The sequence below is a fragment of the Cryptomeria japonica genome, chromosome 4, assembly GCF_030272615.1.
Source record: "Cryptomeria japonica chromosome 4, Sugi_1.0, whole genome shotgun sequence".
NCBI classification, from domain to species: Eukaryota; Viridiplantae; Streptophyta; class Pinopsida; order Cupressales; family Cupressaceae; genus Cryptomeria; species Cryptomeria japonica.
Window position 1 is genome coordinate 377111428 of NC_081408.1, and position 16742 is coordinate 377128169.

The window sequence follows — 16742 nt, forward strand, 5'->3', positions numbered from 1 at the left end:
ATCTCTTATACACTCATCTCTCTCTCTCTCTCTCTCTCTCTATATATATATATATATATATATATATATATATATATATATATATATATATATATATCACTTCCTATATCTTCATGTTTCTCTATTTATCTCCCTCTTGCTCATCACCCCCCTCTTTCTCTTTCCTTTTATCTCATCCCCTCTATATTCGCAAGTTATATCTACTTTTTCTCTCCTTTCTATCCCTATCTCTAACTCTTTCTATCCCTATTTCTCCCTCTTTCTACCCCATCTCTCCCTCTTTCCCTATCACTTCCTCTTTTTTATCTCTATACTTCTCTCTCTCTCTCTCTCTCTAAATCATATACACACACTCCTTGTTTCTACCTCCCTATTTCTATCTCCATCTCTCTATCTTTCCCTCTCTCTATCTCTTTAAGAATTTTTCTATTACTTGTCTTTGCCACCTTCTTTCTCTCACTCTTTCCCCTTCCATCTCTGTCTCCATATACCTCTATCCCATTTGCTATCAATATATCATTATCTTCCCCCTCTCTTTCTCTCTCATATGATATCTCTATCTCTTTATTTCTCTCTTTCTCCTCTCTATATCTCTTTCTATATATGTCCCTCTTTGTATATCTAGATTTTCCTTTATCTATATCACTCCCTCTCTCTCTCATTCCCTCTCTATCCCCCCATCTATCTCTTTATTGCTACCTCTCTAGATCCTTTCTTCTTGTATATCTTTATCTACCTCTTCTTCTCTTCCAATATATGTCTATCTCTTCCTTTATCTCCCCATAACTCTCTCTCTCTCTCTCTCTCTCTCTCTCTCTCTCTCTCTCTCTCCCTCTCTCTCTCTCTCTCTCTCTCTCTCTCTCTCTCTCTCTCTCTCTCTCTCTCTCTCTCTCTCTCTCTCTCTCTCTCTCTATTTGTCTCTATTTGTCTCTCTTTATTTCTCTCCTCCCCCACTCTCTCTACCTCCTTATATCTCTATCTCTCTATCCCTCTATCTCACCATCTATATATCTCTCTATCTCCCCCTCTTCCTCTATTGATCCCTCTACCTATCTTCCTCTCTCTTCCTCTCTACCCCCCTATCTATATATCTTTATCTCCCCCTCTCCCTCTCTCCCTCTATCTATTTTTTCCTCTCCCTCTCTCACTTTATCTTCCTTTCTACCTCTATCACCCTCTATATGTCTATCTCTTCCTTTATCTCCCCATAATTCTCCCACTCTCTCTCTCTCTCTCCATATCTATTCGTCTATCTCTACTTCTCTCTATTTGTCTCTCCTCCCCCACTCTCTCTACCTCCTTATATCTCTATCTCTCTATCCCTCTATCTCACCATCTATATATCTCTCTATCTCCCCCTCTTCCTCTCTCTTCCTCTCTCTTCCTCTCTACCCCCCTATCTATATATCTTTATATCTCTCTCTCTCCTATTGGACCTCTATACTCATATCTATTTTCCTCTCTATATCTATCTCTCCTTATTTCTTCTTTCATCTATCCATCTATCCCTCTCTCTCTCTCTCTCTCTCTCTCTCTATATATATATATATATATATATATATATATATATCACTTCCTATCACTATCTTTATCTTTCTATCTTTCCCTCTCCCTCTCTTTCTATTTATTTTTTGAGCTTCCACATCTCTCTCTCTCTCTCTCTCTCTCTCTCTCTATATATATATATATATATATATATATATATATATATTTCTCTCATTTTCTCCATCGTCATCTCCATCTCCATCTCCATCTTCTTCTATATCTTTATCTCTTTACCCTTCTCGCCCTTGCTCATCCCCCCTCTATCTCTCCCACTTTCTAGCCCCATCTCTAACTTCCTCTCCCTTTCACCTAATTGCAAACATAACATGAGCCTATTGGTAATGGAACTTGGACATCTTCCTAATTCAAAGGTTCTATTTCATTTATGATTGGATCCTTGTAAGTAGATGGAAAGTATATTTGAAGCTATCACTTCTCCATTGAGACCTTTGTTGCACAAACATCATTTTCTAAATGGCCTACCAATTGATCTCATACACTACACAAATTTATACAACAAATTGACTAAATTTCCGTCCACACCTCTTTGGTGTGCAATTACTAGTTAATCTTTTATTTAAAAAAGAAAAAGAAAAGAAAATATGGGTTATTACGCCGAGAGGCGTCCTATACAATGTTAGCACATCTGTGAAACAAAAACGAAAGGGTAGTTACAATCCCAACATATGGAATTTGAAGAGTCCCGCTGGCCAGCGATTTCATTTATAATTGCAACAGAGTCAGAGAAACTAGGCACATGAAATTCGACAACCTTCATAGAATTCGAAGAGACTGACGTTTCATAAATGAGGATTCTCCAACTGTTATATTTTAATTGCTTTCAGCTCGTGCAATAGAAAGTGGAGATTCATGGGATGTGTTTAAAAGAATGGTGTATTTCAGTATTTCTCATTTGAATAGCAACAATGGAGGAGATTAGTGCATTGGAGAGAGATTTGTTTGTGCTTTGCAAAGTGCGGTAGTAAAAGACGCATGGGATTGGAAAAGATGCATGTTGCGATCCACAACCAAGTTCATCTCTTTTTTTTTTAAAATCTGCTCTGGTAGATTTCGTAATATTTTTCCTGCAAGATCTGCTCATTTTAAATTCATCGAAATTAAAATGGTTTATTCATTTGTAGGTTCAAGTGCATTATAATCGGGGTTTCTGTCAAGCTATCAATTCCTTAGTTATTCTGTCTTTTTCGTGCATAATCAAATATGCTTCCTTTGATTTGTTATTTACTTTGCCTTTCTGGTATCTATCTACATGTTTTTTGTAGAAGCATTAATGTTTTTTGTAGAAGCATTAAAATCTAGACTCGAGCAAGTGGAAATATAAACATTCTGATCTTGCTTTATATCTAAAATCAAATGCATAAATGTCTTTAATAAAAATCAAATGTTACATATCATTAGAATCAAGAAATGAAAAACCCTCTTTCAAAATATGCTGGCAATTGTAGCTTACATCTTTATTTCCTTGCCATTTTTGAATAGTTTATAGCTGATCATCATTTCACTTTTCCATACAGAAATATCAGATCCTGAAAATATTTTAGAAGATGATTAACAGTACCGTATAAAACCAAACTACCATATTTATTTTAGGCATAATATCAAACAAAATCTCAGTTACATCTATTTACATAGAAAAATGTCCAATCCAAACATGGTGAATTGCCTAATTTATGAACTTTATTTCTCTTATCTCATATATTGTTTCATTGTTCAAATCATGAATCTATTTATCATTGTTTCTATAGTTTATTTTATTTTCACTCTGCATTCTTCTCACAGATACTCAGGTTTACTGAGTTCCTTCATCTCCATATGGATCAAGGCAACAATAGGGCAAATGAATAGGAAAACCAAATATGCTACTTGCCATCATTATTTCCTTTTCTTATCTTGTAAGTCTGTCAGAATTGGGGCAACATAGCTGTAGTTGATCCCCATTTTCTCTAGATCCCCATAGATATCTTCTCAAGCAAGAATTTTACAAGTATTCTAAAGCATCTGATTTCGAATAATATATTTGTTAAATATATGTTTCTATATATGTATTATTTTATTTCTTATTTATTCTTTAAGAAAAAAATATTGTTTTAAGAATTTGTGTGATTTTTTAAATCCATTGAATTCATATAAATCTAATTGAAGCCAGCATTTTTAGATTTTTTTTTGTCTCTTCGATATAGGTTATTTTTGTCAAATATATAAAAGATACTATTAAATTCACATCTTATTGAAGACTTCAAAATATTTTTGATTATGTTGGCAAAGAAATTGAGAAAATTTTCTATGTGCTTCTTACACAGACAATTGTAAATAAAGTCCATCAATATTTTTAAATAAGATTTTTTATTTTGGGAGTATTTATCAATAGAAAATATTTAAAGCTATAATACATTGAAATAGATGTTAGCAATTCTAATTAGTTCAAGTTTTATTTTATAGGAAACATTTAAAGGTACAATTAAAAATGCAACTTTCTACTTTCTATGAGTTGTTTCCTTCTACAAACATAAACATGCTATTCAAGAATTGTTTTCATCTTCAAATGGTGTCTTACAAGAAAGTTTCTATATTTATTGTGCCTTTTACTAACAATAACAATTATAAATGATTTTTACAATAGTATAGCTCAATTGATTGACACCAATGCTTTGATAAAAAACAAATAAAGAATCTTAATTTTCAATTTAGAAAAATTAAAAATAAATTTTATGTTTGAAAATTTTAAACGTAAAATATAATGTTTCTAAGTTTAAAAAATCATGTATATATATAATGTTTCTAAATTCAAAAAATCAAAATTACACGTATGCACAAATATTTCAAAAATAATATATAATTTTTTTATTTCCAATTTAGTCAAATCAAAAAATATTTATATATTTCTATTAAAAATAAAATACAATATTTCTAAATTTAAAAAAATCAAAATTGCATACACAAATATTTTAAAATAATTTAGTAATTTATATCACATTTTCTCTCTTTATAGATTATATATTATTTTTCATATAAATGCAATTTTTCTATTGATATTCTATTTATAACTTAGTTAATTTTATATTATTTTATTATATATTAATAAAGTTTGAAATTTATTTGTATTTGTATTCCAATTTTTTTTAAAAAATTAATCGTTTTAACTTACATTTTATAGTTATATTTTTTATACAAGACATTTATCACATGGTTGTGTTAACATAGTATTTATACAATATATATGTTGTATACATTATTAAATGAAATGGTAGCCTCAAACTAAACCAAATTGAACTTTAAAATTAAATATAAATGCAAAAAAATTGAAATAGTATACCTAATTGAATATGAATCCAACTCAAACTAGCATACTAATGCTAAGTCATAAGAAAGCCTACTACAATTCATTACCATTTATAATATAAAGGTCATCAATTTCATTAATTAAGCTAGAAGTTTCCTTTTGTAGGGTTGAACTAAAACCTCAATGATGTGCCACAAATCAAATTCCAAAAGAAACACTTTCCATAATAGTAAACTAAAAGCTAATAGGGTTAGAGTTAATGTTTGGATGTTAGGATAATTTATGATATGTCGAATATAACCTTGAATCAAAATAACAAGACCAAATCATGTAAATCCTAAAGCTTATTATTCGATGCAAATAAATTTAAAGTTAATTTATCATATGTTAAATATAACCTTGGATCAAAATAATAATACCAAATCATGTAAACCTTAAGCTTAATCCTACCCCTAACACTAAACCCTAACCCTAACCAAAAACCTAACCCTAGCCATAATATTAAACCATAACCTTAATCATTATCTTAACCATAACCCTAAACCCTAATCATTATCCTAACACTACCCCTAATCCTACCCATGATGTAAACCCTAAACCTACCAATAATACTCACTAAAATCCTTACACTAACCCTAATCATGATGTAAACCCTAACTATAATCCACCCCTAATCCTAACCTTGATATAAACCCTAACCATAATGCTAACCCTAACACTAAACCCTAACCCTAACCCTAACCATAACCCTCACCGTAATATTAAATCATAACCATATCCCTAAACCATAACCCTAACTATACCATATCCCTAACCCTAACCCTAACCATGATATAAACCCTAACCCTACCAATAGTTCTAACCATAACTCTAAACCATAAACCTAACCATTATAGTAACCTTAACCTCATTCTTGAACAAAAACATCATAATTGTTATTCCATCTCTAATAATATCTCTAATTGCAATATTAACCATAATCCTAACCTTAAGCCTAACCTAATAATAACCCTAAATCTAACTATATCTCTAACCAAAAATTTAATTTGGAACTCCATTAGCAAACTAGATAATATACATATAATGGTTTAAACCTAATCCTAATTGAATTTTACTCCAAAACCATAACCTAATTTAACTCTATTCATAATTTAACCCTAAACTTAATGTAATTGAATAATAACCCTAATTGTAACCCAAATTGAAATATAATACTAATCCGAACTATAATTAAACCCATACCAATAACCTAATCTTACCATAATTGAAACCTAACCATTAGGTAAACCTAAGATTAATTATAACCCTAGATAATTAAGCCCTAACTACAACTTGAACCCTAATCTAACCATAATTAAACCTTAGCTCTAATCCTAATTTAAACCTAGCCCTAATGTAATTGAATTATAGCCCAAAATTGACCTCTAATCCTAACCCTAAACATAATTAAACCCTTTCCACAATCAAACCCTGACACTAATCAACTATAATCTTAACGCTTAACCCTAATCCCTCTAATTGAATGCTAACCCTAAAATCAACTCTATTTATAGATTTGAACCCTAATATGAGCGTAATAGAACCCTATTCTAACCTTAACCCTAATCCTAACCCAAACCCTAATTCTTATAGCTATCATCACATACTATCTTTAATTGCAATCTTAACCCTAACCCTAACCCTAATCCTAATTATAATTCTAACCCTAACCCTAACCCTAACCCTAACCCTAATTTTAATTATAATTATTAATTATAATCTTTAACCCAAACCCTAATTATAATCACTAAGACTAACCCCAATCCTAACCCTAATTTTAATTATAATCACTAATTATAATCTTTAACTATAACCCTAATTATAATCACTAAGACTAACCCTAATTATAATCACTAAGACTAACTTAAATCCTAATCCTAATGCTAATGCTAACCCTAATTATAATCTTAAGCATAACCCTAACCCTAATTATAATCTTAAGCATAACCCTAATTTTAAACTTAGCCCTAATTATAACCCTAACCCTAACTCTAACTTAACCCTAACCCTAATTCTAACCCTAAGCATAATCCTAAGTATAACCATAAACCCTAAACCTAACCATTATCATAATCCTAATCCTAATCTTAACTCTAATCATAATCCCAACCATGTTATCAACCTTAACCTTGACCATAATACTAACCTAACCCTGATCCAAAAAATAACTATAAACCAAATCCTAATCCTAACCATACCACCAGTTATAATTCCAACCCTAACCCTAAATGTAATAATGCTTACTCTAACACTAACTTTGATGTAAATCCTAAACATAATTGTAACCCTGACACTAAACCCTAAACCTAACCATAAATTTAACCCTACTATTAAATTGTAACCATAACACTAACCCTAACCATAATCCTAAACCTTAATGCTAACTATAATCCTAAACCAAAACCAAACCCTAACGTTGATGCTAACCCTAACCATTATCATAACCTTAACGATAAATCCTAACCGTAATCATAAACCTAACCTAAACCATGATGTAAACCTTAACCCTAATGCTAAACATAATAATATAATAATATAATTTTTATTAGTAAAAAGATACAATATAATTATATATTGATTTATTTTATGTTTTGATGTAAACCTTAACCTTAAATCTATATAAAATACGTGCAAAAGTCAAATAGGCACTTGGAGAAGGATATCTTTCCACGTATTTTATATAGATTAAATTAAAATTTAAGGTATATATGCTAATATAAATACAACCTCAAAATCTAAATAAGATTCAAGTACAAATGTCATTAAATACCTAAACGAATGACAATAGAGTTTTTTTAATAATTTTCATGGACTTTTTCCAAACATTTCTCGAAAGATCTGAAATTTACATTTACTTAATGAGCATAGATTTTTGTAAAAGAGGATTTTACGGAGACTTTTAAGGGGCATAGGTAGCTTGTACAATGAATTGCAAGCGTAAGATATTTAACGCGAGCGTTGCCAATGGGGTGTTACCAAGAAGGTGGGCACATGCAAGGCAACAATTTCTCGACCAATCATACGATATGAGACATAATTGTTCAACGTCCAGTACAGCAAACAAGATAAACATGAACTCACCCCCAAATCTCATACACACATCACCATGCAAAGGGCTTAAACAAGCGATTAAATTAGACAGACAGCTAATGAGCTTTGTTAATGGAGGCGTAGCCCCAGTTGCATATAACCAAGTCCTACGCGTCGTTGATTGATTGGTGAGTATTTTGAATATGTGGCCACCTTACCCTGTAAATGGGCATTGCAAGTGAGGTAGAGTGAGATTTTGAAGGCTTTTGCCTATTTCTCTCGTCCTGTGCGCCTGTAAATCCCACTCCAACCAGGTGGAAGGATGGCAAATCTTTCAGCGCTGCACAAGTCAATGACATGGAGAATCAGTGTTAATGCTTCGTTGGAGCCTACCCGCTTCTTTTGCAACACCTCTTCCAAGTTCCACGCTTCTTTCGCCCCCTTTTCCGAGGTTCTCTTTTACGCATTTTCTTTCCCCCTTTTCACTTTACAGCCGGAATATAAAACCCTGCCTTCCATTTGCAGCTTCTGTGCTCTTGACTTCTGTTTCGAAACAAGTTTGTTTAAAAATAAGGGACATTCTTACCAGCATACATAACTGATTGGCTTGCCGAATTCAGAAAATTTTACTGTTAGGGTGGCGTAGAGATTGAGAGTGTCTACGTTTTGTATCTTTTGGAAAAGAGGATATTTGTACATTATCGGACAAATTCATAAATTGTTTTTAGTCCTTTTATACGAAAGTTAACCAGTACAGATACTACTATAATACGGTTAGCGTATTAAGCTAAGGCAATCAACTATCTGTAACGCTTTATATGTACTATAAACTTGTCGGACATAGGGCCATTTCTTTTCACACATATTTGCGTTTTTGGAAATCAGTAAACAACTTGTTCGCGGGATTTCTCTGAAACTATTCTTAGATTGAGGGATATTTTGGGCTATTTTTAATGGTGTAGAGGTAATATGCGAAACAAAATCAATTTTTTACAGGGCTCATTGTAAACCATCAGTAAACCAAATCCTACTTGATATTTATTGGACTAACAGGGCAGAAAAATTTATGAAGACTTCTTTACACAGAATTTAGAGGACAAAATTGAAGTCACTTTTCCTTACCTTGACAATTACTCAGTGCGGAACAGCACTCAATACAAAATATTTTTATCGATCACTTCATTTTATTTAACTTTTACTTTTATTCTCTGCCGCTGCGAAGAAGTCTCAGACTTCTCAAAGTTATGTAATTATATATATGTGGGTTTCAGTGTACTCTACTCAAGCAATATTTTTGTCAAAGTTCACTCAGATTAGAGCCTCAATTGAGCTCACCAGTATTTAATCGAAATTCAATTCACAACCCCTTTTAATTCATCATCCCATAAAGTTGAGGAGCTTTAAGAAACTCTAGTTCGTTAATATGAATTTTACTCACTTCGGAGTATTTTATCACTGGTTAGTAGGGGCTCTGAGCTGCCATTACATTCTGCTGCAGCCTAAAATAAAGTACGCTTAACATGACTGAGGAGGGACACTGCCAATTGTTATAGTTAAACTTCATTTATTTAACCTTATCAAGATCTCGATTTAATTGGAAATCTCTCATAAGGAAGACTGTGAAGCCAAAAATAAGAATGAAATGGCATTTGAACTCACTTTAATTAATGGACGAGCGAACTGGTCTACATGCGATTGTATTCTTTGGTCTGTGCCTATCAGCTCCGGTCAACATCTAGTTTGGAAACTCGTAAATTGGAATGCAAGGTTCTCTATAGTAGGAGTTGGAGCATGGCTGAATTGTTAGCAAAGCATATTCTGTATTTGTATGTTTCTATTCAGGTTTTGCAGACTATATTTCCATCTTTATTTTTCTGAGGTTGATGTTCTTTCCTGTGAATGGAAGGATGGTCGGTCATGCCAATCGGTTTAGAAAATGATGGAAAGGCACTACTGTTTAAGTATAAAATAAATCTTTATAATATATTTGGAATTTTGGATGTTAGCATTCCCTCTCTATCAAAAATCAGAATAGTTAAGACCAACTTAGTTTGTGAAAACCATTGCTCAGTACCAATTGATCTATACTAAATTCCATAAACAGTAACATAGGCCGTGAATTTTTCCTTTCGCTTTTTCCATCGCGTAATACTGTATTTTTGCCATATATTTCTTGTAGGTCCGGAATGGTGCTCTGCAGGATGTTTCAAAAAATAATAGACTTTCCACAAACATTGTGGCACGTAGAGGTTAGCATGTTCTTTTATATTTTAATAAACTTTGAAAGCTGACAAGAATATTAAGAGTTCCTTAATTTGAATGTGATCAAATTGTCCTAAAAAGAGCACACAAACAAGACCTCTAATGCAGGATTATAAAAGTAATTTATACTTATATGAATCTTTTCATAACAAGATATGGTATGCAGCAGGAAAATATACTTGCATCCATTGTTATTGCCAATCAAGTGGAAGTTTCTAGCTCACAAATTCAATTAGTCTTACCTTGCAGAGTTCACCAGAAGATCTCGTAAGAAATCACACCAACCAAAGACTAAGGATGCCTTTTCAAGGGACTCTCCAGGGTCCCCTATTTCTGCTCCAGCGCTGGCAAAAGATTTGCAAGATCAAGATAAGGGAAAAAAGGAACAGGATGTCACTGATATAGACTCAGATGAAATTGACAAGACAAGCCGGGGAGCTCAACAAGTGGTGGTAACTGGTGGGAAAAGGAATCTGAAGAAGAAAAATATAAAAGGTATTGACAGTGACCTTATTGAAAACAGACGATCTCAACTAGGCACCGAAGAATCTGAAAAAGAGAAATCACAAGACATTCGTGCCAGTCAAAAGTTACACGTAGCTCAAGATGTAAATGCTGTAATAAAGGAGGAAGCCGAGATATTGGAAAGACAGAACATAGAGAAGGAAAAAGCTGAGGCAAGGAAAAGGGATTTGGAAAAACTTGCAAACGAGAACTCTTCTGTTCACAATAAGATATTCTTTTATCCTATTCCTGCAAAGGCAGGGAAAGAAATTAAAATATTCTTTAATAAAAGCATAACGACCTTATCCAATGAGCCAAAGGTTTTTATAATGGGGGCTTTCAATAACTGGAAATGGAATTCTTTCATGACAGAGTTGCAAAAGAGTGAAATCAGTGGCGATTGGTGGACTTGTAAACTAAGCATACCGAAGGAGGTATACCAAATAGACTTTGTGTTCTTCAATGGAGTTGAAATTTATGAAAATAATGACAACAGAGATTTCTCAATAGTAGTTGAAGGTGGATTGGACAAACAATCTTTTGAAGACCTTCTGCTTGAAGAAAAACGCAGGGAGTTGGAGCGACTTTCAGCAGAGGAGGCTGAGAGGGAGAGAATGGCCGCAGAGCAACAAAGGCTGGAGAAAGAAAAAGCTGCAGTGGAAGCAGATAGAGCGGAAGCAAAGAAGCTAGTGGCTGAAAGGCGAGAACAAACATGGCAAGTCTTGCAGATGGCTGTAAAATCTGTCAGTGGCTTATGGCACATTGAGCCTGATGATTTTAAAGGAGGAGACAGGGTGAAAATTTATTATAATCGAAAATCACGTCCACTTGCTTTGTCTTCAGATGTTTGGATTCATGGGGGCTACAACAATTGGCAAGATGCATTGTCCATAGTTCACAAACTGGCCTATGATAATGCAGAAGATGGCGATTGGTGGTCTGTGGAGGGTATGCATGTAGTCATTTTTAAATTTCTTTTGGGTTTAATCCTATTAGATTACCATTTTGATGTTATTTCTCAAACTTTAAACCACCTTCCGCACAAGCTCATATAGTGGCTTCACACTTCTAGGTTGTTATCATATTTGATTTTGAAGCATTAAATATTTAATCGTCTCATTCTTTTTTCTTCTCTTGACTAAGTTTTCTTGTGTTTAAGAAAGAAGCTAGAAAATTCATTTGCAAATGTCTTCTACGATTCTTTACTATATGCTTCTGTTTTAGCTAACCTTGTAAGAAGTACAATAAGTTGCATGATATTATGGCTCCAAAGGATGTCTAACCAATCAAGTTTAGGACTATAAGCTGCATAAATTGTTATAAGTACCTTTGCCTTCCGAATAATTGGAAGTCAGTGGTTACTACAAGTTCACTCTTTTGAGCAGATATTGATATATTATTCTGAAGTTTTATCATATATGAACTCCATTCCCTACACCCTCCTCCATAATGATTTATTATCATTCTGTTATATTTATAAAATAATTGGTTGATAAATAATGTCATATCAAGGTTGGTTTGTGTGAATCCTTGTCTTCTAAATTAAATACAATCACAAACAAAGCTCTTTTTCCAAGGTAACATGGGGAGATATCTTCCTCCCAATATCCACGTCTATCATCTTGGGGACAATGGGATAGTAGGGGGTGTTCCTTGTCATTATGGAAATTGGGACCACATCCTTAGGATGATGTCCACGGGTACCTCTAATGTACTTGGGACAATTTGGCCATCAGATGACTAGAGATGTCTGAGATGTCCCTCGACTGCCCTAGGAATGGTTAGATATTCCCTTGCTAGTATGCATATATAATAATTTCTTAAAAAATACTTTGAATTAAAAAATGTTAAATTTGAACCAGAATATATAAAAGAAATCACAAAATTTAAGAATAATAAGGACACAAAAGACTTATCCTGGGAAAACCCTCCACCTGAGGGTAAAAAACCCAGCCCACACAAATATGATCTTTATTTCTATCTCAGAAGTAATTACAAGTATTGATAATTCTCAGATTATCATCAATAAGTCCAGAAACACATATGATTCCCATTCAATAGAAAACATACACAACTTCAAGGGAATCGAACAATACTCTTCAGATAATGACAAGTCTGAAATATACAATTCAGTACGTGATCAATCTCAATGATCTACACTCATGTATAATAGCAATTAACTTGCTCAAACAGAACGATAACCCTGCATACAGAAAACAAACTGCTGAAAAGAAGCTACACGAACATAGAAATACGATATATATAATATATCGAATAGCAAAGGGAAAGACTCCACGCTGGCAGAGGAAAGGTCACGGACAACCATATAGACACATATACGCCACCAACAGCCACATAGGCATTACACAAACAGCCAGGAGCATTCATATAAACGATAGAAGCATCTCGAATTTGAAACGGAATCCAACAAAGCAAAGAAGATGAAATAGGAGTAACGGACGCCTTCAAAATCAATGTGATACATGAAGAGTAAGAGATATCGGCAGATAATAAGAAAACGCCGGATCATTTAGGCTTAGTCATCGCACCATAAAAGTATGAAAGGATTCGCCAGTACGAACACACATATTCTGAGCATACGAATAGGAAGAAGATCTCTGTTGACGCTACATACTTCAACACTCCCTCTTAGCAAGAGAGAGATCTTCAAAATGTCATCACATGACAAGTACACATAGCTGCAACCAAAAGAATGTCAACAAAAAAAAATCTCATCACATATTTTCTCAAATAAAAATGTTATCTCAGCATAACAATATTCACCATAGCTACTCCTAGAGGGTGAATCAGAAAAACAGAAAATAAAGTCATGGAGTCACACACATGACTTCCACCATGGCTACTCCCAGAGGGTGGATCCACCATAGCTACTCCCAGAGGGTGGAACAAGGGATTTCACCTCGATCTTCTCTCGCAGAGAAGAACTCGTTAACAAGGGATTCCACCTCGAACTTCTCTCGCAGAGAATAACTCATTAACAAGGGATTTCACCTTGAACTTCTCTTGCAGAGAAGAACTCATTAACAATAAGAAAAGAATCAATGAAGCTGAGACTCTCTCTTAGCAAGAGCTTCATTCTCCACAATGCCAAGCTTATCTCGGAAGTAACAAAACTTCACTCTTGGAAGCAGCTTGGTGAGAATGTCTGCTGTTTGCTCTTTTGTGCAAATGTACTTGAGCTCAACTGCTTTCTCAACTGCTTTCCTTTGAACCATATATCTCAAGTATGATATTTTATTTCCACATGTTTGGTTCTATCATGAAAAAATGGATTAACTGAAAGCTTCACACAACTTTGGTTATCACAAAGAATCATTGTAGGTTCCAAGGGCTGCCCAAACAATCCTGCAAGCAATTTGTGAAGCCACACAACTTCTCTTGCAGCCACACAAGCTGCAACATATTCTGCTTCAGTTGTAGTCTGAGCAACACAAGATTGTTTCCTGCTGCACCAGGAAATCATGTCTGAACCTAGGCTGAAACAACATCCTGAAGTGCTCTTCCTGTCAGGCACACAACCTGCCCAATCTGAATCAGAGAACCCCTGTAAGTTCAGCTCTACACATGAGGAATATTTTAAACCATATCCCACTGTACCACGAACATATCTCAGTATGTGGTTGGCTGCCACAAGGTGAATCTGTCTTGGTTCACACATGAACTGACTTAAAGTGTTAACAGCATAACATATATCAGGCCTTGTGTTAACCAAATACATTAAAGAACCAATTAATTGCCAGTACATAGTAGGATCTACTAAATCTAAAGTAGCTGCAACCTCATGTAACTTTTTCAGATTTGCTTCCATAGGAGTCATCATAGATTTACATTCTAACATACTAAACCTCTTCAAAATATCAATAGCATATTTACCTTGACTCAATATAATTCCATTTGAACTTTGCCATACCTCATGTCCAAGGAAATAATGCAACAAACCAACATCTTTCATTTCAAATTTTGAAGCTAACTTCTTCTTGCATTTGACAATGAGATCATCATTACCAGTTAGAAATAAATCATCAACTTATAGCACTAAAATCAGCACTTTGTCATCACATACCTTGAAGTATAAATTTGGATCAGCATCATTCTTTAGGAAGCCCAAGCTCAAAAGATAGTGATCTATCCTCTCATACCAAGCACGAGGGGCTTGTTTAAGGCCATATAAGGCCTTTTTCAGCCTGCATACATGTGACTTTCTATTATGAATAACAAAGCCCTCTGGCTGCTCAATGTAAACCACCTCTTCAATTATACCTTTCAAGAAGGCTGTTTTCACATCCATTTGATGAAGCTTCCAACCCTTAACAGCTGCAACAACTATGATGGTCTTGATAGAAGTGTAACGTGCTACATGGGCAAAGGTTTCTTCGTAATCTATGCCTTCCTTTTGTGCAAAACCTCTGGCTACAAATCTGGCCTTGTACTTCTCTATACTCCCATTCGCTGCGTGTTTGATTTTGAATAGCCACTTAGAAGAAACCACTGATTTGTTTTTAGGCCTTGGAACAATGCCCCATACATCATTTTTCATAATAAATTGATATTCCTCCATCATGGCATCCTTCCACACTTGCTAATTTAAAGCCTCTTCAACACTGGAAGGCTCGGATGCTATAATGTGACTCATCAAGGATATATAACCAGGAAACTTATGAGGCTTCTTACTTTCTCTGAAAGTACCACGAGGGGTTGCATATTTTTCAGCCTCTTCCATAGTGTGCCTAGCCCATAGAGGTCTTTTCTTATTAGCTGAACTATTCTTGGGACCTGCTGCTGTAACTATAGAGTCAACTGGATCAACTGGATCAGCTGGATCAACAGAATCTTCTAAATCTGTATTCTCCCTCTGAATCTCTGAAGATGGATTCAAATCAGCTGTATCTATATCTTGAGAATGCTCAAAATCTTCATCAGATTCCAAGTTAGACTCTTTTGGATTTCTTGCAAGCTACATCTTCATCAAAAGAAACATCCCTGCTGATTTCAATTTGTTTTTGACCTGGAATGAAGATTTTATATGCTTTTGAAGATTCACTATAACCAACAAAGATGCCTTTCTTGCTTGAAGGTTTTAATTTAGTTTTTTTCTCTTTTGGAACATGAATATAAACAGGGCATCCAAAGATTCTAAAATAACTAACATCTGGTTTGACACCTGAAAAAGCTTCTTCTGGAGTCAAGTTGTCTAGAATCTGATGAGGACTACGATTCTGAATGTGAACTGCTGTCTTGCAAGCCTCGACCCAAAGAAATGTTCGAAGACTTTGGTCATGAATCATAGCCTTTGCTGCCTCAACAATTGTCCTATTTTTTCTTTCAGCCACACCGTTTTGGTGAGGATTATAAGGGACACATAACTCCCTCTTAATCCTAGTTTCAACACAAAAGTTATGAAAAACACTAGAAACATATTCTTCTCCATTATCAGATCTAAGAACTTTTATTTTCTTGTTAGATAAATTTTCAACTAGAGCTTTGAACTCTGTAAATCTGGACAACACTTCATCAGACTCTTTAGACTTAAGAAAGTAAATCCAACACTTACGTGAAAAATCATCAATGAAGGTGACATAATACCAAAAACCACTAAGTGAAGCAATTGACATAGGTCCACATAAATCAGAATGAATTAATTCTAGAATATCTTTTGCCCTACTTTCACTATTGTGAAAGGTACTCTTAATGTTCTTACCTAAAGCACACCCCTTGCAAACACCTTCATGATTTTGGTTCAGCTTCGGAAGACCAATGACAACCTTCTCCATTGAAGACAAAGTTTTGAAATTTAAATGACCAAATCTTTTATGCCACAACTCACTTGAACTTGAAGAATCATGAGCTAAGACTAGAATGAGATGAGCTGAAAGTTTTTAAAGACTATACACCCCTTGCAAACACCTTCATGATTTTGGTTCAGCTTTGGAAGACCAATGACAACCTTCTCCATTGAAGACAAAGTTCTGAAATTTGAATGACCAAATCTTTTATGCCACAACTCACTTGAACTTGAAGAATCATGAGCTAAGACTAGAAT

The 16742-nt window shown here is 34.2% G+C and overlaps 1 protein-coding gene across 2 annotated transcripts in view; it reads left to right on the top strand.

Moving 5' to 3' along the window:
• The first annotated feature begins 7934 nt into the window (after positions 1-7934).
• The window catches only part of LOC131047484 (starch synthase 3, chloroplastic/amyloplastic), a 302898-nt gene continuing 294090 nt past the window's right edge, over positions 7935-16742 (top strand). The window contains exons 1-3 of one of the 2 annotated variants that reach the window (XM_057981392.2): positions 7935-8366; positions 10095-10164; positions 10427-11629. In XM_057981392.2, the coding sequence (XP_057837375.2) occupies positions 8238-8366; positions 10095-10164; positions 10427-11629 (1402 nt within the window). In that variant the 5' untranslated portion in view covers positions 7935-8237. The remainder of the gene's footprint in view (positions 8367-10094; positions 10165-10426; positions 11630-16742) is intronic. The other variant, XM_057981391.2, reaches the window with a different exon arrangement.